Source organism: Lates calcarifer, linkage group LG14, assembly GCF_001640805.2.
Source record: "Lates calcarifer isolate ASB-BC8 linkage group LG14, TLL_Latcal_v3, whole genome shotgun sequence".
In the NCBI taxonomy this organism is placed as follows: domain Eukaryota; kingdom Metazoa; phylum Chordata; class Actinopteri; family Centropomidae; genus Lates; species Lates calcarifer.
The window spans coordinates 12,317,668-12,343,627 of NC_066846.1; the positions used below are offsets into that span (position 1 = coordinate 12,317,668).

General features: G+C 41.7%; 2 protein-coding genes and 2 non-coding genes across 5 annotated transcripts; all 4 read left to right on the forward strand.

Annotated features, from left to right (window-relative positions):
* The first annotated feature begins 4,305 nt into the window (after positions 1-4,305).
* On the forward strand, positions 4,306-15,579 carry cited1 (Cbp/p300-interacting transactivator, with Glu/Asp-rich carboxy-terminal domain, 1). Of its 2 annotated transcripts, XM_018703825.2 has the most exons (3): positions 4,330-4,451; positions 4,534-4,611; positions 9,686-15,579. In XM_018703825.2, the coding sequence occupies exon 3, from the start codon at positions 9,705-9,707 to the stop codon at positions 10,278-10,280; it is 576 nt and encodes a 191-aa protein (XP_018559341.1). In that variant the 5' UTR covers positions 4,330-4,451; positions 4,534-4,611; positions 9,686-9,704; the 3' UTR covers positions 10,281-15,579. The 2 variants fall into 2 exon arrangements, with proteins under 2 accessions (XP_018559342.1, XP_018559341.1); XM_018703826.2 differs by lacking the exon at positions 4,534-4,611 and having other exon boundaries at positions 4,306-4,451.
* A 2,544-nt stretch (positions 15,580-18,123) lies between these two features.
* On the forward strand, positions 18,124-24,069 carry rps4x (ribosomal protein S4 X-linked). Its single transcript, XM_018703823.2, has 7 exons — positions 18,124-18,204; positions 18,772-18,849; positions 19,732-19,912; positions 21,322-21,419; positions 21,947-22,118; positions 22,217-22,374; positions 23,912-24,069. Exons 1-7 carry the CDS (start codon positions 18,202-18,204, stop codon positions 24,011-24,013), a joined length of 792 nt encoding a protein of 263 aa, XP_018559339.1. The 5' UTR covers positions 18,124-18,201; the 3' UTR covers positions 24,014-24,069.
* On the forward strand, positions 20,138-20,213 carry LOC127143282 (small nucleolar RNA SNORD61). The gene has a single exon (XR_007814573.1). It is a non-coding gene; the product is annotated as a small nucleolar RNA SNORD61 (small nucleolar RNA).
* LOC127143281 (small nucleolar RNA SNORD61) lies at positions 22,545-22,617 on the forward strand. Its single transcript, XR_007814572.1, has one exon. It is a non-coding gene; the product is annotated as a small nucleolar RNA SNORD61 (small nucleolar RNA).
* Positions 24,070-25,960: the final 1,891 nt, after the last annotated feature.

Genomic DNA, 25,960 nt, shown 5'->3' on the forward strand with positions numbered 1-25,960 from the left:
GGTTAATAGAGGCTTTAATGGAGAGCGTTTGAAAGAGGAACCACAAATGTCGGGGCAGTTTCCTTTAGAAGTGATGTTCCCCAAATTAATGGCCTGGAAATTCACACCAAATGTAGGAGTCACCACTCAAGAGCTGGCATGTGCTGAACAGAAGTGAGCTACGAGTGTGTGTGTGTGTGTGTTTGAGAGGATTCCCTGTGATCTTTATGAACACTGCTGCGGTCACCTCGGCGGTTTGAGCCCAACGTAGCCGAAGCAAATGAAACTCATTACACCGTTTACGAGTTCGGAAAAGGAGAGACGATTGAAATTCTATCTCATAAACTCGGGGGGAGAGGTGGAGGGGCTGTAAACATGAGCGACGTGAGAGACTTGTGTGTGTTTGTGTAGTTTTCTTTGCTCTCTGTGGAGTCAAATTAGAAAAACTCGGGGGGCCTCGAGAGAGAGAGAGAAATAGAGACAGGATTCGGGGCACCACTGGAATCCCTGGATTGCGTTTTCACAAAAAGAAAAAGTCGGGATCGGGTTCTGTCGTGACCCTTGCGATCTTATTGCGGGAGGAAACTGAGTCTTTCGGTTGTTTATGGTCGGAAATGTGGCCAAGCAAAACTTGAAAATGCCTAATACCAAAAAATAACAAGACGCATTTAAAGCGACGGCGCTCACAGGGTTCATGTTTTGTTGTTTTATGTGTATGATACAAAAACTTTCCCATGTCATCAGTCCCACCAAAGACGCACAACACTGGAGCCACTACATTATGTTTCAGCCCAGTTTCCCTTGGAATTTAAGCAACATTGTGCAACTATTTTACCTTAAAATAACAGCTTAAAAATCATTCTCACTCTGCTCCCTGAACATCTTTGGTGAACAGGTACGATCTCCCTCTGTGACAGTGATAGTCAGCAGCTTAAACTCCTGGAATCAGACCCAGTAAGTTCAAGAGTAATGCTGAACTGTAGATCAGTTAAAAAAGACCTATAAATCATCAAAAAATCAGTGTCCATCTCTGATATCCAGCCAGGAAACTTTTAAATTATCAAGAATTCTGAATGGAGTTTGGTGTGTTTGTCACAGCAACAGCACTTCCTGCTCCAGAAGCTGGAGAACATGGGTAATATGTACACTATTTGGATGTGTTTCAGCTCAGTTAGTGAGACTACCCTACTCCACTACCCTTAACATGGAGGTAAGGACGGACCGTCTTTTGTACTTGAATCTAGTCATTTGTTGATGTTGGTCAAACCAACCTTTCTCTGAAGTAACACAGATGTAGGTCAACGACAGAGCAGTGCACCCAAGAAGGGGGAACAACTGGCCCCAAGTCAATATACAGTACGTGTTATATAACATTTGTTCACTTGCATGCCCTGTTTGCATGGAATTTGAATTACCAGGGACAAGATTATGGAGATTTTCTGTCATTTTAAAATCCCACATAAACCAGCCGTGTGATGCAATGTATTCTGTAAAGGAAAAAAACTGTCTTCCACATTACGGCGAAGACAGAGGGTTTCCTTTTGCCAGCGTTGAGCTGTAATTTGTCTCTGGCTCATACTTTTCTTCCTCTAGACGCACGCAGATTTATTTTTTTCCGAATGAAAATGGAAGACAGTGTTGGAATCTGCCAGGGTAAGGGCTCTGGATTTAGTTTGTCTCAATCACAAGGTGGTGAGTTATAAAGTAGGGTTTGTATCCAGGCCTCCAGTGACTGACTTCAGCCAGTTTTGTTAGCCCAGGATGCTCCGTCAGCGTCTTTATACATTTGTATGATACTTTTTAGAAGCGAAGAAGCCTTTTTAAATGAAGTCCTGTCAAAACAGGTCGATCACAAAGAGCTCCAGAGCAAGAAAGGTCATTAACTTCACCTGGTTTTACTGTGATCTACAGGTTATTGTTGTTGACTCCTGTTCTTGTTTGTATTGAACACATCTTTACTGCTCTATGACAAAAATTTTCCCAACGACTTTTATGCAAATCAGCTCCACACCTCAGCCAGTGCTTTGAATAATGTCTTTTTGACCCCCTCACTGTTGATTTGCTTTGATAAACTAAACCAATCCTTCCTCTTCCTTTGTTTTCCTGTGGTTCCTTTTCTGTCGAAAACATTTGCATGAATATTGTAAATCGTGCGTAGCTTTTTGGGAGTTTTCCAATGCAGATCGTATCTATCGTGGGAGAAAAGAGTGTTTGTTTTCCAATAGGCTTGGTGGCTCTGGAATATTGGGAAGTCCAAGCAGTTTTATCAACTTCTAAACCAAATCCAACCAACCAACCTTTAGAACAAGAGTCCGGTTTGTTTGTCCGCCTGGCAGTTTGACCAACATGCCATAATTATTTGTCTGCAGAGATGGAAATCACAAACGGTTTGTTTGATTTGCATAACGTCTCCCCCGAGGGGAACAAAGCGGCAGTGGGCGGGGTGGGGTGGGGGGGCTCTATCTATACGTTCCTCCTCCTCCTCATCAACATGTGAAGTGTCTGTGGTCAATGGCGGAGGGGATTTAGCCGCACAATAAAGACAGATGCCTCCTTTTATCTGCTTAACGGAAGAGAGGCCTGAGCGCGTGGCACTTGACCGCGGCGTCGCATGTTGTTGGCGCGTAATGACGTCCTCCCTCCACAGGCTCATTGAGATGAATGGTGAATGGGGGGCAATGGACTTGTTCTTTTTTAGCAGGAGGTGGGGGAGGGACAGGAGTTTGGATGAATTGGTGAAGGTTTCCGAACAACACTTTGGGGTGAGAGTTTTTCTTTTTCCCCAAACAGCCTTTGTTTGTCCCTTATGAATAAAATAGGCCAAATCAACCCAGAGGAGAGGAGAATCTGGTCTTCAGGCAGATCTGGTGTTGAGGTTAAGCAACTCCAGATGACGAAGGACAAACTTTTAAACATTTAAACGCTCCAACAACAGCCTATCCTGTGACCACAGACAGTCAGCGATCACCGCTAGTACTTGATATTTGGCAGAAAGTTGATGTAAAATGGGCTTTTGCCTCCAATAAAACTGGAGCCCGGAAGACAAACAAAAATAAGATTAATTTTGCTGATTGCTGCGAGGAAATTGAGTCATTTCAGGGGAAAGAATAGAGATACACGTTGGAAATTCATGAGTTAAAAGTTTGAAATGTGTGGAAATTTGGTATTTTCTCCTGCCCCACATCCTGGCTGTTTTTCATCTTATTTATTATCCTTTTATTGTTTTAGTCTTCAAATATAAATAACTTTTGTGCTGTTGAACCTTGTTTATTTTGTGCATATTTTTGCAAAAATGTCATGTTGTTAATAAAACCTAACCACAACAAGCTGTGTGACTGATTACACCAAATAAAAGAAATAGTTTGCCAAAAAATAGTTACAGGTGGCTATAAGGGTTTTAAACACACTTAATTAATGTAATTTAAACAACGGTGATTATATCCATTCATTAATCAGCTTCTGCTCAGGTGTCACTGATGGTAATTTAAATGTTTACGTGATACAGAGTCAAACAAACATTATTTCTTCTGTTCCAACCGCCAGCCACGATAAATAAATCATTCAACAGATATTCACCAGTGTCTCTAATGACATGAAGACGTCTGTGAGAACATGTAGTCATGCAAATCACTCACAGACATGTGAGCTCTCTCTCTGGTTGAGTGACACAGACAAAGACAGAGAGAGGTTTGACTGAAATGGTCCATTTGATTCCTGATGGTGTTTCCTTCACAGAGCAACATCTGCCCTGTGTGTGGAGCAGCAGCCTTGAAACCCCGGAGGCCGGATTTGTCCTGATGCGGAGCTGGACTGACTTTTTTTTTTTTTTTCCACAGTTGGGACAACATAGGTTGGTTGCTCCCATGTCAGGATCCTGGTGTTTTATGTGTGCACCTGAACACAACACAACCATTGTGAGTATTAGTAGTAACACCTGGGCAATCATCTGAAATAAATCTTTATTGTACAAACTGAATGGAAACACCCAGCGGCTCGATGAAAGGGTGGTGAAGAATCAGCAGTCTGTTAGGTCCAGGTGTGAAGGGGAAAAGAAACCCAGACCCCCCTGGAGAGTCAGGAGCAGGGGGTTATCAGACAGAAAAGGAGGACGCTATTAGCAACAGGGCATAGTGTATATATATTAATATACTTACAAAGAGAGACCCAACAGTTGCCACCATATTCAAGCATTAGGCTACAGTGAAAAGTGCCTCGACCGGTCGGGAACGGAGGGAAAGAGAACATAATCTAAACGGTCCCAGCCCTCTGCTTCAACACTCATCCATTCATCCTGTCTCCATCCAAATCCTGTGCAAGTCCAGTTCCTGGTTTTCGGATGGCAGCCTGCCCGGACAGAGACGCACACACCGGGCTGGTCAGTGAGGAGAGAGAGCGGCACAAAATGCTTTTTATTCAGTAACAAGCTCATTGAGGAGCGGACAGACCCTCCAGAGTCTCTGCAGCCAGTCAGCGTGAGTCTAGTTTATTTCTCTGGACTTCTACTGCAGTTTACTGGCTTCTACTCTTTCATACATACACTGTGTTTATATTCAGACACTTTGGACTTTCCGGACTTGACAGTTGAATTACAGTTTTCTGTCGCTGTCAGTCTGCACCGAGCTTTTCTCACAGGTTGGTCTCTATTTTCTCCACTCAAAAACTGTTGTCAGTACTTGTCAGCGTGTGTGTGTGTGTGTGTGTGTGTGTGTGTTCTCTCTTGTAAATCTATTGAAAGTGTTTCTCCGGGCTTCTCTCTTTTGCCTCCTCGAGTGTTTACATAACATTTTAAATGAGGTCAAGCGTTTTCTGCCTCGAGCTGAAGGGTTTCGCTGCAAAAAGCGTGTGTGAAATTTAATGTTTTCTCTTCGGTTTGAGTTTATAGATGTGGAAAAAGTCAAGTTAGCTCAGTTTGCATGTCTTTTTATATCTGCCTGATATTGTCTTTTCTGCAGAGGTGAATGGTAGGCATCAGTGTACAAGCTATAAATGCGTTTTTTCCTGCAAATTCAACCAGTGTGCTCGCAGGTTTCCCAATTTTATTCACTTTCAATGGATAAAAATGTGACACAAGATTACTAATTAGAGTTTTTAAAGGTAACTGGACGCTTTTCCACCCGAAACAGCAAAGATTTAAAGGATAAAACAAACAAAAACTTTAGATCATCAGGCTGTTTTTTCTCTAAATTGGCTTCTCATTAAGTGTCTTCAGTGTGGATGTTGGAGGCAATTAAAACAAGTGGTGAATGCGTCACGCTGGGACAGCATATGGTGTGTGTGTGTGTGTGTGTGTGTGTGAAAGGGACGGAGACAGATTGACGTTTCAATTTGCTCGTCACGCTTTAATTGTGTAATTGAAACCTCTGTTGTTGGTCTCTCTCTCTCTCTCTCTCTCTCTCTCTCTCTGTGTGTGTGTGTGTGTGTGATGTGTGTGTGCCTATTGACAAATTGCAAAAGCATTCCTTTAATTGTATAACAGGCTATAATACAACATCATTTAGCCTTAAAGTGTAATCAATACTGAACTTATTTTACTTTTTTTGACTTGTTGACAAAATAAAAGCTGCTAAGTAGAGTAAATAATTAGCCATGATAATATTTCTGTATTTCCTTCTGGAGCTGTGTCGTTGTTTTCAGTCTGGCAGACTTTTCATTGCTCATAATTAAAATAAATGTGGACCGGTCCACAGCCAGGACAGCAGCCTAGACTGCTAATGAAATCATTTACAGGGAAACTGAGCCAGGGCCGGTTTCACAATCTCATAAAAAGTGGTTGGAAGAACACAATGAGTCAGGTCAGCTGTGAACAGGAAAAAACATTGGCGCTCCTCCAGCAGTTTCATACAGCATCCTTCCTAAACTCCACCAAACCGCCCCTTCTGTTGGTTGGTTTGGACGTCTCTGGCTCCAGTCCTCATCCTCATTCCAGAGACAAACCGGCGCTTTTTAAAAGTCAAAATTTACCCAATTTAAAAGGCTGAAATCCACTAACTTGTGTAGACAACCTGATTTCATTAATTAGACATCTTTAAATTTACAATGTTTCACAAGGTTTATAATCACAATCATTGCAAAATAAACTGGAGCCTCCAAAAGGCAGCAACTTGAGTACCGATAATTCCTGATATCTATCAGTAAACCCAGAGGTCCTTTGATGATTTAACCCAAATGAAACCAGCAGGAGACCATTAACTTAACTGAAATTCTATCTTTAAACACTCATAGCTCCTCAATAATATCGCAAATATACCACTTGTTGTTGCACTGTCACCTCCTCACAACACTTAGAATCCACAGAAAGAAGCATATTTACCGCTTTATAGACCAAAACAATACTTTAATTTGCAAAATCGGAACATATTTTGCTACAGAAGCGGCCAAATTTCCCAACTTTTCACGAACTTCACCTAAATGAAATTTAGGGAGCGTTCAGCAGTGTTGCAAGTCCTTGATTTGAAGCAGGAACTATGTGATTAAATCATAAGCAAACCAGTATTTTGACCATTAAACAGACATTTGATGGCAGCTTTAAGTGCTTGGAATTTGCTCTGGATGCATTTCAGATGGTACCGAAACCACTGGAGTGGAGACATGGCACATTGTGACTTTTATTTTGTTAATTTTTCTGGGTTGCTATTTGGAATCATTGTAATTGCTATCAACCCAAGCTGACTACAGTTTACATACAAAGCAACCTTTTAAGCCCTACATGCAGAGTATTTCAAGCCGGAATGTCTTCTGGTCAAACTGGATGTATTGTCACTGCAACATGTTCCCTGACACAACTTCAAGATGTTAAATTGTGTGTTTATAAAACAGTCTTAAAAGGCTGAAGTTGTGTGCGTTGTGTGTGCAGATGATCGAGCTCCGTGTGGTGTTTTTTGTTTGCGTCTCCTGGACTCAGTGTGGTGGAAAGCTGTTGAGCAGAGACACCATGTGCAGCCTGGCCCTGACAGTAATCAGTCGATGAATAATGAACACACACACACATACACACACACACACACAGACCTGCCATTGACAGCTGTTTGGTATCTGTGTGTGTGTGTGTTAACTCTATCAGTCGAGTGCAGCTGCATGCCTGCCTGTAGCAATTATGTTCTTGCTAAATAAGAGCCAGTGCTGGGAGGAGGGGCCCGGTGTGTGTGTGTGTTTGTGTGTACTTGTACGACTATCTTTGTGAGGACCAATGTGAGACCTTGGAGAGTGAGGACATTTTGGGCTGTCCTCACTTCTGGAAACATTTTCCAAGTTGTCAGGTTGTTGTTCATACTACAAAACATGTTCTCTTGTAATCTGGAATCTCTAAACCACTGGGGTTTCCATGCTATCTTATTGATCAGTAATGTTGATGTAATGATTGGTAGCAAAGAAGAAATTCCAGAGATGTAGTTTCCCTTCATCCTCTGTCTTGTGTTCTTATTGGTGCAGGAATGGTTTATAGCCTAACATTAGCTTTTTACTTCTGTAGATGGATTTAGGCTTCTAAAATCATAAAATCATAACAGCAATGTTCATTTGTGAAGATTATCTTGCTGGATATTCAGCTATCACAAACGTTTGTTGGTCACAGTTTATTTTCTGTAACAATCTGAAAGCCAGTGAATAAATCGCATTGGGTTTTTGTCACGGAAACCAGGGTGATGCTAAAATAAGTCATCCCTGCACCACTCTATTATCTTTGATGTCTGTGATGCATTGGTGAGTGTCTGGGATTGCATCTTTGAATGATGGTGATCTCCAAAAACTGTCGGCAACCGGAAAATCAGGGCTAAAATTGTGTGGTATGAACTTAGCATCAGGGGCTAGCAAGTGGATCGCATGACTGGCGGTCCTCATGAAGATAGATGTACGAACGTATGTGTGTGTGTGAGAAAGAGGGAGGAACGGGGCACAGGATCAGCACATTTTACTAAGCGATTAACTTACTCAAAGGATAGCCGCTGTGTGTGTGTTAATCCACACATGCTGTTTGAACTGTGTGTAATATAAACCAGCTCGAGGACTTTAACATGAGCCTCCAGGAGTCTTTTTGCAAGAAGGTTTGAGTCACACACACTAAAAAACACACACACTCACCCTTTTTTTTTTTTACCTCCACACACATCCCAGTGATATTTTCTCGCTGTCACGCTTCATACCACACACACTTTCTCCCATTCACACACACATCAGTCAGACATATGCTCTGTTCTCAGGGCCCATATGTATTTATCCTGCCATGTGACCCAATCACTCTTTCAGATCCTCAAAGGCTCTGTTGTGTTGTGAACTCCATTCTCACACACACACACACACACACCCAACCATACATAGACCTATAAACACTCCTTTACCCTGTTGATACCCACAGGCTTTCTCCTCATGGCCTTTTCATGGTTAATTTGCTGCTCAATAGGTCAAGAGGAAAAGCAGACATCAAGCGAATATACACACACACACACACATATATATATATATATATACACAAAATCAGCCTTAAACACACCGAGTCATGCGGCCGTCCAGGCACCAGGGTCGCCTCGTTGCCTGTTTCCCAGACAGATCTGACTTCAGTGATTTACTGGGTCATAAGAACATGAGTAAAGCCGCTCTTGAGTCAACAACGCTTTTGTTGTTGAGGCCTGAAACTGTGGGGATACGCTAATAAATGACCACTTAAGTTATTTGTCATCCTTTCCTCAGTCATCACAACACAAGCTACTAGTTTATCTATTTTTTTTTCTAAGAGTGTGATGTTTAAAAATATTCTTCTTCTTATAAGGAGATTAACCCAACAGGAAAGCTAACAAACAAACAAATCTTTTATCTCAAAAGTTAAAGTAATAGTTCAACATTTTAGTAAATAAGATATTTCACTTAATTTTCTGAGAGATGAGAAGATTGATACTACATTCACATCTGTGTGTTCAGTATTGAAGGTGGTTAGCCTAGCCTAGCATAACAGCTAGCATTAGCCTGAAAATCAAACTGGATTTTCCACATTAAGCCTGTTTCTTCCTGGAGGATTTGTTTAGCTTTGCCTTCACCAAACAGTGGTGAGTGACATATCTGCCCTTGACTGACATTATTTTCAATTAGCACGTTAGCTGCTAGCATTTGCTAAGAGTGGTCAGTTTAGCATTTTTCAAGTTGATTGAAAACATATGAGTTTCTATTTTAAGCACTGAAGAAATCAGAGACATAGACCAGTCTTTATGCTAAGCTAACCACCTGCTTACTGTAGCTTTATCAGAGATCTAATCTAACTCTCAGCAAGAAAGCAAATAATGTGTTTCCAAAAATGTAAAACTGTTCCTTTAAAGGAGTTAGTTCTGCAGGTAAACAGTGTTTAGTGGATTAGTTTTCCAGTTTTCCGTGAGCATCTGGTTTAAAGTGGAATGTGTGTTTTCACCATGATGTTTTTTTTTGTAGGTATGACAGAATCCACTAGGTATGAGCAGACAATAAAACAGCATACAATGAAGTTATAAAAACACAATATTTTAATTTCCTGTTGTGCTGTGCTGTTCTGCAGGTCTGGCTTCAGCATCTATTGGTTTACATCGAATCATTTCAGAGATCTCTCTTTGTAAATCCCGTCTTTAATCTGTAGTCTGGATGATATCACCTGCCACCCGAGCAGGCCTGTTAAACTAACAAGCTTATCTCTTCCCCCTCGTGTCCCAGATTGATGACATTGCATAACATCTCCCTGTTCTTCCTGCAGGCTCGGGGTTTTCCTGGTGATGACCTCACTGCTGTTCCCTGGCAACGCCCACGCTGCGATGAAGGACCTCTCCTCCTCCTCCTCTCCACTCACCTCCCTGCTCCACTACCCTTCCTCCAAGACCTCCGTCGTGCCCTTCTCCCCGTCCTCCGGCCCCGCCTCCTCGCCAGGGTCCACGCTGTCGTCAGCACCGCTGTCCAAACCTCAGCCCTTCTGCCTGCAGACGGGGCCGCATCTCATTGCCAGCATGCAGCTGCAGAAGCTCAACTCGCACTACCAGAACCTCACCGGTGCTTCCGCTGGACACCCAGCACCCGGTGGAGCTCAAAGGGGCTTTGGAGCTTCACCTCTGGGCGCAGGAAACCAGCTCCTGGGGCCATCCGGGGGCCTTGGAGGAGGTGGGATGGGGGTCGGGATCAGCATGGGGAACCAGGGCTCCGGTGCAGGTGGAATTATCGACTTTGACCCTGTGGATGAGGAGGTTCTCATGTCGCTGGTGGTGGAGCTGGGCTTGGACCGAGCCAATGAGCTGCCCGAGCTCTGGCTGGGTCAGAACGAGTTTGATTTCATGTCAGACGTGCCGGCCGGATGCTGACCTACAAGAAGAGAAAACACCCAGATGCAGTGGAATTTATTGACAAAGAGAGAGGAGACTTTCTCTCCCCTGTTTTGTTTTTCTCTTTCCTCCCTTTGTTGGTTGATAAAACAAGGAAACAGAAGAGACACCGAGTGATAAAGAGAAAGAGATTAGAGACATGCTGTTGTTTCTATTTTGCTGTGGGCAGACAGAGGGATGAAAGAGAGCGTGAACTGTTTTTCGTTTCATTCACTCAGTTTATTTTTCTCTCTTGGATGGAACCGGCAGTTGAAGCCCAGCCTGATTGGGATTAAGAATTCTTTTCTTTTGCCTCATACTGCTCTTAATTCTTATTTTTCCTTTTTTCTTTAAAGAAGAAAAACAGAAGCATCGAGCAGAGTATGAACAGAAACAAGAGACTTTATTGCTCCTGTCCTCTTCCCTCCATCACGCCCTCTTGCAGGCTTAATCAAAACCAGGTGATTTAATATGAGAAGGTTTGGCGGAGATGTTTGAGTCAGTCTCTTGGAAACAAACAGCACAGATGACAAAGACACACCTGTTGGACTCGCCCCCCAGTCTTCTTCTCTCAGTGCTGTCCTCTCTTGATTAAGTTAGCGCTTAAAGAAAATGAAAATGGGAAACATGACTTTATGGGAGATTCGCGAAGGATGACAAACACTATGTTTCCTGTTTTCTTAATGGACAATATTAGACTCTGGTCTCACGGGAAAGAGACTCCTGTCTCTTGGCTTCACAAAGAAACTGATTGTCTGAGAACTGGTTATCTCAATGTACTTCTCTTTCTTTCTTTCTTTCTTTTTTGTTTGAATTTAGTTCAACCAGTCGTATTCATAGAACATGTTATTTAAGACAGTGGCTGATATCAATCAGGTCCCTTGGACAAGGAGCGCTTCTGTAATGCATCTATTATCGGTTCTACTTTTCTGAACAAAATGAATTAGATCAAGAGACGAGGAATCTTTCGGGCCTGAATGGAGTAAATTGTTTCTTGCTCTGGAGCGTAACCTCATTAAAAACGATCGAGGCCTTATGGTCATGTGAGTCGCCGCAACGTGTTTTGTTTTCTGTCCTGCAGTGACCTAGGCGGTCAAGTTGGACTGGTGCCAGTGATCCTGGGTAGCACTTCCTTGTATGTTGAGGACACAAAGTTTTGTCAACATGTGTGGACATAAACTGAAGATAAATTCACATGTGATCTGGTTTTTGTTTTTCCTGCTCTGCCACTTTGATGTTTATGTCAAAACAGTTCTTCTTATCACCGCACTTCCATGTTACTGATAAGGAGGCTTTGTCTGTTTTGTCATTGCTGTTCCTGGAGGTTAGTGTTTGCACACCTTGCAGGGCAGCCTTTGACCTAAACACACACTGTGGTTTGGTGTCAGAGTGTCCAGGTGCTGGTGCAGACCAATTCAGGCATTTGGAAGGTGTGAATGGGACCAAAACCTCTGTTCATTCTTTAATGTCTCTTGACGACTGAGACCTTACATAGAACATCTTGAAGAGCTTACGGTGCACCCTCTGGCGGCCATATTGGAGGTCCTCACAGTTATTTGTCAGAAAGAAAGAAAGAAATAGGCTTTTTTTATTTGTTTGTCCACTTTCCACTTGTTAAAAATCACTATTTGCAAGACTGGCTACCTGTAGGAACTAGCATTAGCATACATATAGATAGCATGCTGCTGAAATATCAAGAGACAAAAGGGAAAGTCATGTTTTCACATGAACAACAATATTGGTTTGACAAAAACAATTCCCATTTTTCCAGAGCTGTCACCTGCATCAAACAAATTAACATTTGAGCAAACATGGATGAGAAGTCCTAAAAGGTTTGGATTATATCATAACAGCTGCTGAGCTCGCATGTCGAATCCATCTCTGTCACAACTGAGCCAACTCCCATCTGCCACCGAAGACCATGTGATGTGGTTGAGGCTGCGGAAAAAGCAATTAAGTCGACTGTGGGTCGGGAATGTTTTGTCTAACGTGAAATGTTGTTTTACGTGTGGTATGTGGAACCGCTGTTGTCATCACATTTCACAGCTTAGATTTCACATGAAAATCACATGTGCCTGTTGTATGAGTTTGTCACACATGACACTTCCAAACAAGTGCCTATATGAGAATTCTTGTGAAACAGGGCTTTAGTGAACAGAGGTCAGAGGGCATCGTCCAAACTGCCCAAACGTAACTGATCCCACCTAAAATATTTATTTGATTAAATAAAAATCCTTAAAAAAGGAGAATAAGCTTATAAAATTGTTAATATTATTAATTAATGTAAGTGTTCACTTATATTTTCTAGCAATTCGACCACCTCTGTCATTTATATACATAACCGTGATACAGATTTATATAAACATTACATTGACATGACCTCAGTGTCTTTAATAGCAGCCACACGGCTCTGATGTGTGATCCATGTGTGATGAATTCATGAATCCTTCACTGAACTGGACCTCGATGATGCTGCCAGATGTGGTTGCCAGTTTGGTTCACACCTTATCTCAGACTTTGTGGGTTTTTTTAGTTTATAGAGTCACCTCTCCACCTACCAGGTGTTGTTCCTTGCTGCTGCAGACATTAGCGGCTGAGAAAAAAAAAATCCCATGAGGGGGTTAAACTGATACCTAACACTCCACCCCCTCCTGCCCACCTATAGGTCCTGCTGTAGATGGATGCAGTCCGGATTGGGAAGGGGGGCGGGGGGTCTGACCTATATCTGTTGTGGTAAGAAGAGCCCCGGTAAGGCAGGGTGGGGGTTCGAACTGTGCGGCAGGAACAAAGGCCTTTCACCTCAGCCCACAGTGTGTCTGTCATCTGGGGCATTGTGAGTCTCTTAGTGGACCACACAGACGAAATAACACACCTGTACGTACATGAGAGTGCAACAAAACACCTGCATGTACATTTAGATCCATACAAACCAACTATACGCAGACGTACAAAGGCATGGAAATAAACCCACCACACACACACACATACACACACACAAGAGCAATGGGGATGGTGTTACAGCTGGGAAATGGGAGTAGCAGCCATGAAACAAGCACTTGTTCAGTTGCACACAGACTTTAGAGATGGTTGTTAATGTGTGTGGGACAAGAGATAGAGAAAATTAGGCTGTGTGCAAAACCAAAAATGCAAAAATGTGTGTGTTAAAGCAGGGAAACTATGAGCAGCAGGTAATTCATGCACGTGAGGAAGGAGGATAAACACACGCTGGGCCTTGTTAATTTATTTAGATATAGACAGGTCAGCTTACACACAAAAACACAATCAGTTCCTCAGGAGTGCACACACAGTCCTCAAGTCCTCTCCGACAGTTTTCCTGCACATACACTGCCCAGGACCAGTTTTTGATGTCGATGAGGGTCTCGGTTACAGTCAGTGAGCACAAAACTTTCTTTAATGAAACACGAGAAGCAGAGATTAATGAAAACCCGCTGAAGGAGTAATTTGACAGATCCCTCTTTTAAAGGGGGATTTGCTGGGTATTTCCTTTATAACAATCACTTTACAAACACAGTGGGTCGTGAAAGAAAAGAAATAAAGACGGCCTCTCATCGCTTCCCAAACCCAACAGACAGACACACTGATTCCTCTCTTCCTCTGTCTTGTCGCCTAAGTGGGTCAAAATAACATTCTTCACATCGAAGACGGTCTTGTGTTTGTTTCCATCTGCTCAACATTGTTTGAAAGTCCTTTTTGTGCGTGTGTGTGTGCATATATGTTGTTTTGCAGTCTGGCCTTAATCCCAGCTGAGTGAATGTTATTTTTCTCAGTATGAACCAGACGGACGTCCACCCTCCCCTCCTCCATCTCCCCCTTCCTCTCCCCTGAGAAGTTGCCCGTTTAAGATGTTTGAATCATCTGGAGGGCTTTCATTTCCTCTTTTTCCTTGACCCCTGATATTGCAGATTAACCCCAGCACAGACCTTTTTGAACTAAAATATACCTCCAGTTATTTGTTATCTAATGACAGAAACTTAGATCTAAACTAAAATATTCCTCACTTTGGTTTCAGCTTGCTTGGAAAACCACATGGGTGGATTTTAGCACTTAATTACTGCAAAAAAGTTCTGATGATGGCCTTAACCTAACACTATTTTAAAACACCACACTGCATGTTTTATAACCTGAGTTTAAAACATCTTCAGTGCATCCTCAGGCTTCAGTTTGCTCTCATACTCCATTATATTCAGATTTTTATGCTTAATTAAAGTAATTTTTTCATCAAGTATTGAAACAGTTGCTGTTCTGGGACTGTTCAACTGGTTGATAGAACATTAGCCACAAGATTTATAGTGTATTGTGACAAAACAGAAGATAATTTCCCCATGAAAATGAGATGCTAACTTCAGCAGTAAACAAGCTACACCCAGTAGCATTAGCGGGTTAGCTTGAAGTTGCTGCGCCTGTTTTCACAAATGGTTTCACAATCTGAGAGATGATTTCAAACAGCATTAAGGCTGTAAGTGGGGTGACTAACACTTTCACAAGGAATAAGTGTATTTAAAAAACCTGTATCAGTCAGAATCAGAAGCTAACTTCAGGATTGTCTGTTTCATTGTGTAAATCGGCTACAACCTGTAGCATTAGCTGGTTAGCTTAGCTTAGCACAAAGATGGGAAATAAGTGAAAACGACTCCTGTTTTCACAATAACAGTTTTTCACATTAATACTTTTTGGGTGTTGAGATGGGTTTTCCCTGCTGAGATCATGTAAACCCTTCATGGTGCCTAACTAATGAAGTAAATTTACAGTTTCCACATGACAGCAGTGATTTGTTACACACTTGGCCGTCTCCTCTGGGCCTCAGGGTCATGAAAAATGTTCCGACACATCAAGGACTGTGAAAACCTTCGACACAAGTGGTGATATATCTGTTAAAAGGTCCTTGTTACAAGGTTTCCTCTCCAGAGTAATGAAAATGTTCAGCCACTGCTCTGCTGCCAGGTCTACTTGTGAAACTGAAGTGAACTCTTCGCTGATTTATTCCTTAATTTTCATCATATTTACCTTTAAACCAGTAGATTAAGGTCTTATTTTGTGTTTTATTTTGCTTGCCTGATTTTGGTTCTGCCTGCAGTTTCTGTCCTTGTTTCTTTTTTTTTTTTCCTAATGATGAAATGAATATTATTCAAAGATGATTTTTAAAGCACTTTTGCTCACCGGCTCTCACTTGTACATCTATATCAATATGTAAATGACTGAGATCATATTGAAAAAAAATGCTTGTATTTTTGTTACGGCTCATGAAGTTTGGGGGGAAAATAAAGAAAGTGAAATCTAATCTGCATGGAGTGAATATTTGTCGTTAAAACAGCAGAAAAACATCACATAAATGAAGCAGCAGCTACTGATTTCTACACTTATTCCCTTGAAATGAAGGTCTAACTTACATTTTTCCAGTTTTCCATCAACAAGTGCTTATAAAGATACATGTACCATACACAAAATATAACACTGAAGTCACCAGCAAAGATCTAACATACTGAATAATGCCTATATGTGTTTAAAAACATATTTAATTAATAGTTAAATATTTTATGAGCAGTTGGATTATTCATATGTCTCTTGAGCTAACATAAAAAACACAGTAACATTATATAACAATCAGGTCATCTGTATTACCTGTAGAAAATTAAGTAATCTTGCTGTAATGCCATGAAATTCTGCTTTTTAAATATAATTTGAAAGCAAATTCTCCTGATGAAGATTGTTAACGTGGCAGTTTTTTGTGCAAGTCTTCCATCTGCTGGCTCGTGATGGTAAGTGCACAGGTTGAAAAACGTGGCATTACTTGACATGACAACACCATCAAGTAGTGCACATATATACATAAAAAGAGAAACAGTTTTACAAGATATGGAGCTCTGTAGATTTAATGAAGCTTTAAAAGTACCCAGCATTTATGAATTTAAGGAGCCCTTGGATCACGAAGTATCAGACTTGTGTATGAACTCGTGCAATGCTGCCACCTGGTGCTGATATTACCAAATAACACTGGTACAGAGCTTTATTGAAGACGCATGGCACAGGAACAGTACTTATCAAATGACCATACTTTATATAATTAATGCAGAGATGAATAAAAGATAGATATAAAGGGCTTCTTCAAATGAATTAATTAACACAGAAATAAAGACGACAAATCCAAGTTCAAGTGCTTTACAGAGGGAAAAGTGAGGCATGCATCTTAGAGAAGAAAATAATAAAGAGTAAATGGATTTAAAACAGCAGAGACACAAAAATAAATATGTAGGACCAGTGATACTACAATATAGATAATATACTGCACTATAATCCAGTACAAGCTTCATTTACAAGATAAACTTTACCTTTTAGGAAGAAACTAATCAGACTTCTCACTTTTGTGCTCTTTTGGTCTTATATTCATGTTATTGTTTCTGCTTCCTGACATTTTGCCCAGGCCTCTCTTGTAAAAATGCATCTTTTTAAAATTATTTCTAGGTTCAACAAAGGTTAGATGGATAGACATCTGAGAAAAGAACCAAGAATTAATATGGCTATAGCAACATCTGCACATAATAACAAACAAACAAAAAACAGAGAAGGATGTTAATAATTAAGGGAGACTAATAAATCATGACTGTGTGTCATAACAACATGCATGTTTGGGAATACAAAGCACTTCATAAAAGGGTGAATCTGGCCACAATGTGTGTATTTTCTTGTACTTCTGAACCAAGAAGAGTTTAAACCATACACACTCATTTCATTACCGCCATCAGCTCTACATCTGCATTAAACAACACTTTAGACAGCCAGTTTGAACAAATATCGCCTCTTTATTCTGTCAACTTTTGCAATACGACTCCACAAATCTGCGTTCAATCCTCAGTTAAAACGTCCAGGGTTGTGTATTGAGTGACCAGTATGTTTTTAAAGAAGTGGGTCAGGAAATTAAAGTGATAGGTCCCCCAACTTGCTGCTGGCTGTGAGCCATGTCGTGGAGTTCCTCCAAGTTTTTTGCAAAATGTAAAAGCAAGTCTGAATAAAATGTAGGTTAGTGGGTTGGTTCTGCTGGAAACACACTGCACGTTCTGAAGATTTATGTTTCAAGGAAAGAAAAATAAGGGAAAAAAGTGGGTCACCAGAGATAAATGTGTGAATGTACACAAGGGAGCATTTTTATTTTTTTTATTACGTATAAATAGACTCCAGGTTTGTCCCGAGCTCTGGGATTAGTTCCTGCCGCCTGGAGGAAGCAGAGATGCCTTCAGAGAGAGAGACGACATGTGTGCATCAGTTGGTATCATTTGGCAGAGGAAGAGACAGACCCAGGAGGAGTTTTATCTCCATAAAGTGTAAACAAGACTGAGATCTGCCTGCAAAACTGGCATTTCCTGACCAAGACAGTCTGAAACACAGCGAGTAAAAAGATGCACTGGCAGCATGATAAAAGGAGGTTATATATGATATTTATTTTATTTGTTAATGGCTCCTGGAGGATAAAAATGTGGTGTTTGGCATTTAGAATATAACATAAATATGAATTTCATAGTCATAAATGCAAATTTACAGGTAAAAAGATCAACAGCTTTATTTTTCTTTTAATCCAAAAACTATTAACACCTTCATTATTGTTTAATATTTGTAATTTTTGTTTAAAATCTGGAGAAAAAACATAATAATGATATGATTGTAACTTACAGCAGCTCAAAGTTGTTCATTTTGTATCAGTAAACTATACAGTAGCTCATGTCTACTTTATATAGGATGATTTTGTGGTGAAAAATAATTTCTACTCGAAGAACAAGAGGGAAAACGTTCGGATTTATGAGAAATTTACACTACGACTTTCAGCATGTATGTCCCTCCCAGTCTGCCGTAGACGGCCTTATCATTGAATACCGGAAGACAGGAGGTCCTTTTCCCCGCAGACTCCAACATGGTGAGCTGTTTCTCCTCACGATTCCTCTCTGAAATAATCACCTAACATCGCTTTCTGCTGTTATGTTATCGCACACATATATGTCCTAGTTTGAAATGACACATCTTATCAAACGGTAGATGTTTAAATTGTGGCCAGAAACACCGATTATTGCTATTTATCGATGATTTAAAATCACCTTCTCCCATTCACGGCTCGTTAGCTTGAATGTGGCTATCAGTGTTAGCTCGCTAAGATAACGGGAACGTGCTCTTTAGTTAGTCAGTAATACAATTTGTGCGTAAACTTGTGTGAATTTTCTACATTTTGGGACTGAAGTTGCACTTATGAGTTAATAAAATTGTTAAACTTAAACCAATGCTAATGGGGGATAGCTGTAGCTTAGCTAGGCCGCAGCCGGCGATAGCGTACCATGCTAACCGGTCTGACCTAGTGTGCAATCTTCTAAATCGGGTTTCCCACATCGCCAGCTCCGCTATTTCACAGCCATGGTTCTTGTCATATTCTCGGAGCAGCACCGCCGGTTGTTTGCCCCGTTGTTGACCGGGTTTGTCCTCTCTCCTCCAGGCAAGAGGACCGAAGAAGCACCTCAAGCGCGTCGCAGCGCCAAAGCACTGGATGCTGGACAAGCTCACCGGAGTTTTCGTAAGTGCGGTTTCCACTACTGTTTTAGATTAAATTCAGCTTTGACCTCTGCTTAACGCTGATGTTTTACATTTTGTGTGAAGGCAGGTTTGTTGGTGTTTACAGTAAAATGTTATGTAGCAAACAGGCAGTGATAGTGAAGTGAAATGTACCTTTTCCAAAGTGAGTGTTTGCATCCTCACGTGTTTTTAGCTCAAGAATTCAAGAAGCAAAGCATCAGCCTCTCTAAGAGGAAAATCCCTGGTGAAAATTAAATGCAAACATTAAATCCTGTAGCAGGGAGTTGTTGTGTAGCGTGTTTTCTGTCTGTATCTAAGGAGTACAAATGAGTCTGAAAGGTTTCTGGAAAAGCAGCATTTTGTGTTTTAAAAATGTCAAGACATCTGAGGATTTAATCCTTAGAAAAAAACCTGCTTTACTCTGTTTGTGGGCGATTTACTCTGTGCACTGTTTGATGCATGAAATGTTAAGAGTGTGGAAAAGAGGGATATCACAGTAACTAACTGTGTCTGGTTCTGTCTGATTAAAAGTCCAAAATACAGATCTTCAGTTTTGTGTCACACATGATAAAGATCAGCTGTCAGTAGTTTATCATTTAATTTTCATAATCAGTTATTTTAGACAGTTGATTATCAATTAACTAAGTTCTGTGAGAAACACTGATCAGAAGTCTTGTTTGTGGCTCACATGAGGCAGAAAATCAGCTCTTTTCAGTAACAATTATCAACCTGGCATTCATCAGAAAGAGCTGCTCTGTAACTGTACTCATGAGTTTTTATCATCCTGTCAAGCCTTGCATAGAAATGTAGTCGTACATATAAGGATGAGGGAAATCATGAGGAGAAATCATGAGCGTCTCTCGTTCCTCCTCCCTCCTCTCAGGCTCCTCGTCCTTCCACCGGTCCCCACAAGCTGAGGGAGTGCCTGCCCCTCATCATCTTCCTGAGGAACCGCCTCAAGTACGCCCTGACTGGGGATGAGGTGAAGAAGATCTGCATGCAGAGGTTCATCAAGATCGACGGCAAGGTCCGCACCGACGTCACCTACCCTGCTGGATTCATGGGTGAGTGGAGCTGATGGAAGAACTTTCACTGCTGCTCACATCTGTCCTCTGAAGGTTTTTGACAAAGTCTACAGTCTGGGGTCTTTGGTTAATGGTTTGATGCTAATGTAGAGATGTACTGTTAATATCTAGTAAGATTATGTGAGTCTGTTCAGCCTGTAAGTTGTAGTGTGGTTGATCCTGATGGATTTGTACGTCAGTGCCTGTTACGAGGAGGTAGAAGGAGCAATGATGACTTTGTTGGTTTGATCAGAAATGAGCTGAAACTACTCAACCGATTCCTCTAAGAAGTTCTGAGCTCCAACAACAACACGTTCATATTTCAAACACGTCATTCCAATTTGTTAGAGGCAAGTAAACATCAACAGTGATGGAAAGCAGAGTTTCTGTTGTGAGAGTTCTTTTGAAGGAGGCGCCTCCCCCCTCCTTCCCTAGAGAAAGTTAGAAAACCATCTCAGCACGTCGGCTGTCACTTCAGGTGAATCTGTTCAGGAACAGACTCGTGTTAGTCGTCATATTAGATGTGATTCTTGAGCGCCGGTTGTCAGGTTTGACACTCTCCTCTGGTTGGTTGTCTGGAGACTCAAGCTTTTTGCAGTCACTCTGGATTTGTGACCAGACTGAGGTGAGATACTGAGGAGACCAAGTCAGTCTGTAAATGCTTGGTTTTTGTGCAGAGTCTCTAACAGCCACGCCTCCTCCAAACCTGTCACCCCGTCAGTTTCCTCTCCACCTCGACGCCGGCCAACAGCCTCATATGGAGGTGTGGTGTTTTAATTTCCAAATCCAAGGGAAGTCTTCACAGCAGATGACAGCGTCCTATTTTTATACATGGACGCTCTGCCAGACCAGCAGCAGTAAAGGATCACTCCTAAACAGTTTCCATCACAAGTTAAATAAATATCTGCTCTCCTGTTATTGTTTTATCCTGATGGTTTTCTTTAAAATCTTAATACTTGGACTTAATAACCACATTTGCTTATTAACATTCAACCTAAATGTTCTTAAAAGACAGATAATCTGCCTACTTGATCTGTCCAGTACCTGAACATGTGAAGACAGTCGTTAGTGGTCTTCAGGTGTCTTTGAGAAAGACGAGACCTGATGCTCTTGGTAACGTAGTAGCTGGTGATGGAAATAAACTGTAACTAATCATCTGAGCTGTTAATGGTTTAAACTGGCAAGACAGGTGGAGGTGAGTCAGTCTGCTGGTTCTTGGTGAAATAGGTGGAATATTTCCTGCTGTACTGCTGATGGTTTAGTCAACACGTTAGAGGAGCGTTGGTTGGCTGTAAATCTGTTTCTGCTGTGTTTAATAGCAGCCTCTGTATAACTTAAATCTGCCATTTATACGTAAAAGAGGAACAGGCTTTTGATGCTAAGACTGTCAACTGTTTGTGTCTGTCCAGATGTGATCAGCATCGAGAAGACCGGCGAGCACTTCCGTCTGATTTACGACGTGAAGGGACGTTTCACCGTCCACCGCATCACCGCCGAGGAGGCCAAGGTAAGAACTGGAAACTTATAACGTATTTTAGCCTCAAGTTGTTCGTCCTTGACCTTAATTTTGAGAGCTCACGACTTGTTGATATTTGAAACTGCCACAGATGGAAAAGGGGATGATCAGCAACAGAATGTGTATAAGTAGCCATGTACTGAAAGGATAAGGGGCTAGAGGAGACAGTTAGAGGTTACAGTTAAGATTAAAACCAACCACAGTCTGTCCTTTGATGTAGTGGCTGCTGGGTTTTAGAGACCTAGCCGAATCTTTGCCGTCTTATCCGGTGTAATCGGCATGCGAGATGGGTTTTAAGGATCTGGTCTCTCGCCAAACTTTAAGATCAGCTGCAGCAGCCGATGGCGTTTCAACTGGTTTATTCTCCAAAGTCTTGGTCAAATCTGGTTAAAATCCTCGGCTGTGCGATGAGTTAGAGCTGCAGATGGCAGAGGCAGAGTCGGTGACAGCTGACCAGGAATGAAAGAGACTCAAAGCTTTGATTAATTGTGATGCTCTGCTGGTTTTTCTCTCTGCAGTACAAGCTGTGCAAGGTGAAGAAGATCATCATCGGCACCAAGGGAATCCCCCACCTGGTGACCCACGACGCCCGCACCATCCGCTACCCTGACCCCCTCATCAAGGTCAACGACACCATCCGCATCGACCTGGACACCGGCAAGATCACAGACTTCATCAAGTTTGATACCGGTGCGTTCAGCTCGCCTTCAGCTAACTCAATGTTTATACTTTTTTTTTAATAAAGAAAACTTCTCGAATCAGATTTTTTTTCCTCGTCCTCCCTCCAGGTAACCTGTGCATGGTGACTGGTGGTGCTAACTTGGGGCGTATCGGCGTCATCACCAACAGGGAGCGTCACCCCGGCTCCTTCGACGTGGTGCACGTCAAGGATAGCACAGGCAACAGCTTCGCTACCAGGCTCTCCAACATCTTTGTCATTGGCAAGGTGAGGACTCCAGAAATATTCAGTAAAGTACTAAACTTACCTACAGTTCAACGTGGTGACAGGACAGACCTCTGTCAGAGCCACGGTGGTAAATTCACTGTAGTACTGAGTCGTCTCAGTTCACAAAGTCTCTGGTGCAGAGAAGAAAAGCTGAGATTAAAAACGTTGGAGCAATGATGACAATTTCTGGTTTTGATCAGCAATGAAAATACACTACCATCTCCTCTAAGAAGTTCTGAGCTCCTCAATAAGACAAATCTGTAAATGTAAAGTTTAATGTTCATCTTTCAAACCTCCTCCTCTCTCTCTGGGGTTTTGTGCAAGTTAATTAAAAAATAGGAGGAATTAAACTTTAAAATAGCTTTAGTACAGCGCAGCACTTGGCAGCATTTATGTCCTTAAAATAATCAATTGATAATGGATGTTGTCAGCCTATGAAGCCTCATTTCATAATAAACTAAACTGTGAATAAGTATTGTTTTAGTGGAAACATTGACAAAACAACTAGACTTAAAAATCCCCACATGAAGCTGATTGGATCTGACAAATGTAAAATAAGCAGCAGCATGATTCAGGACTACACGTATTCGTTTTCTCTACAGTAAAGGTCCAGTTTCTATTTTGAAGTAAAGTCTCGCTTCCCTCACAGAAAGCAGAGGTAGACATTCAATGACAAACTGTAAGAAGGTTTGTGTGTCGTCCTCTGTCCCGTCAAATCAAACACATTCAGAGATTACGAGGACCTGGCCCGTGGAGAGCGTCCGTAGTAAAATGTTGGACGCCGCTCTCCGCTGCCTGACATTTATTTGGCCGCTGACGTGACCGGAGCTGTCATCGGCTCGGGCGTCTTTCTTCTGCCTGACATTTATTCAGCGGCCTCGGCCCCCGTGCTTTTCTTCACCTCCACGACGGCTCCACGCTCGAGTGTCGGCGGTCAGATAAATGTTAGCGCAATCAAGTGTTGAGCTTTTCTCCGGCTGCTCGTTAAAATCTGTCATTTTACTGTTGAAAACTTGAATGGCGATTGCAGTAATATCTCCAAATTCTCAATAGGAAATATATTTCTGACTGTTAAAGGATCCTTTCTGCTCAGGGTTTTACAGGATCTCAAAATAAATCTGTTCGACTGTGAATATTTAGGGCTTCAAGCTAACCATTATTTTCATTTTAGAAAAATCTGCAGGTTATTTTCTTGATGGTTTTTGTCTAAAATGTTGGAAATAAGTGAAAAATGTGCAATTTAACCCAAAGGTATTCAGTTTACTGTCACAGGACAAAAACAGCAAATTGACTGACTGAATTTTTTTGCTCGAAACAACTGAAACAAATTAAGTAGCTCAATGAGCTGTAAAGTCATTTTAACAGCTGTAATAAACCTGAATTTTAATTATTTTTAACCAGTTTCAACGCTAATTAATTTAGCTGGTGTAAATAAGAAAGTTCCAGCCCCTCGGTGTGATTCCACCTGTCTGCTGTTGTTCATCCGTTTTAATTAATCTTCTGCCTGCCCCCCTGTTACCCCTCCTCCCGTCTGCAGGGCAACAAGCCGTGGGTGTCCCTGCCCAGAGGAAAGGGAATCCGTCTGACCATCGCCGAGGAGAGAGACAAGAGGCTGGCCGCCAAACAGGGCAGCAGCTAAACTGGCCACAGAAACAGACCACCTGGTTTTCAAATAAACTGTTATTTACAAAAACACTGGGCTCCTCGTACTCGTGGTTCATTTCTGCTCGTTAACAAGGCTTCTTAAGACTCTGATGGTTTATTTACATCAGAGTATCTGGAGACGTCTTAACAGTCTCGGTTCAGATAAAGAAAGTGGTGTGTTCGCCAAAAATGAAACCAGTTTAAAATACAACTGACCAAAGTTTTTCTCCAGTTCACTTCACTCATTATTTCTTCCAGATGGGAAACTTGGCTTTCAGTCAGGAAGCAAAAAAGTATGCTAAGTACATAATTACTACCTAAAATATCTCCAGTACAAAGTGCAAAAACAATCTCTAAAATACTATTTGCAAAAAATGATTTAAAAAATGAATATAAAATTAATTTAAATTACATGTGCAGAAGTTTTTTTGTTTTGTGTCCTGTCGTCCGTTAATGATGCAAAAGTAGATGAACATTCCCGACCTAAAGATAACGGAGCCCGGGAGGAAAAAAAACAAACTAGAAAGTTTCTTGAGATTTCATCAAACTCTTTCAGGATCTCAAACTTTCTCGAAATCTAGAGAAACTTGTGAGATCTCGAGAAATTGTTGAGGTTTTGCAAAACTTTTTTTTTAAACTTACACTTTAGAGACGGTCTAGCTCGTCTGAAATTATATAAAAGGAATTAGAAATGTTTTTTTCAGGAGTTTCTCAGACAGGATACAAAGTTTTGGATTCGTCCTAAATATAAAAAGTTCTTTTTCATGAAGAAGTGATTTTCCTTATTTTCAAATTTGAGTGTTTCCTGTGACAAACCAGCTCAGTCAGGTTGATTTACCTCTTTTTTTTCCAGCAGATATTTTGTGTTGTCAAAGCAGAAGAGGAACTGATGACACTGATTGTTGTGTCCAGGCAGTTAATAATGCGACACCTGTTTGTAGTTCACATTTTTAGCTGAACTGTCCCTTTAATTCCGCTGTAGGACCTTAGCTCTATTCTTCTTCCATCCCTCCCTCCATCTTTATAATCCCTCCATCCTCTGCTCTCGTTCCATCCCATCTGTTTATACTCCTAATCCTTCCACTCCTTCTTTCTTCTTTCCCTTTTCTCTTTCCTTTATCTGCACTTATTCCTCCATCACTTCCTCTCCTCCTCCTTCCCTCCTTGGTTCCTTTCCTACATTGATCCCTACCACCCTTCCCTAAATTGTTTTCTCTCCATCTCTGTCTTCTTTTTTCCTTTCTCATCATCCCTTCATCTTGTCTCCTTATATATTCCTAGATCCTTCCTCACCTCCTTCCTGCCTCATTTTGACTCTTTCCATCCTTCCCTAATTCTTCTTTCCTTTAAAATTTGCCATCCTTTCTTTCTTTCTCCCCCATCCTTCTTCACATGCATCCCTTCATCATTTTTCCTCCCCCTTTTCCCTGGATTTCTCCTCCCATCCTCTCACTCTCAATTCTTGTACCCTCACCTTATTTCCTGTCTGCTATCCTTCCCCTAGTTTTCACCATTCTCCTTACCTCCTTCCTCTCCTGCTTTCTTCCCTCCATCCTTCCTACCTCTCCTTTTTTTACCACTCCCTCCTTCCCTAAATTCCTTCTCGTTTCCCTCTTTTCCCTCCATCTCATCTCCATTTCTGCCCCTGAATCCCTCCTCACTTACACCTCATCCCTCCTTCCTTCCTTCCTTTCTCCCTCCTCCTTTTACTTCATCCCTCTATCCTCCCCCCCTCCCTCCTCTCCCTCCATCCATCCCTCCATCTCTCTGTGTTCTGACTTCAGTACCAGTCCATATGGTGACTGCTGAGTTACAGGCTGCTCGGCGCTGCAGAAACCTGGCCTGGCACACGCCACCTCAGTGTGTGTGTGTGTGTGTGTATTTGTTTGTGAATGTGTGTGTGTGTGTGTGTGTTGTGTATCCTCTCCCAGCCTGTGTCCAT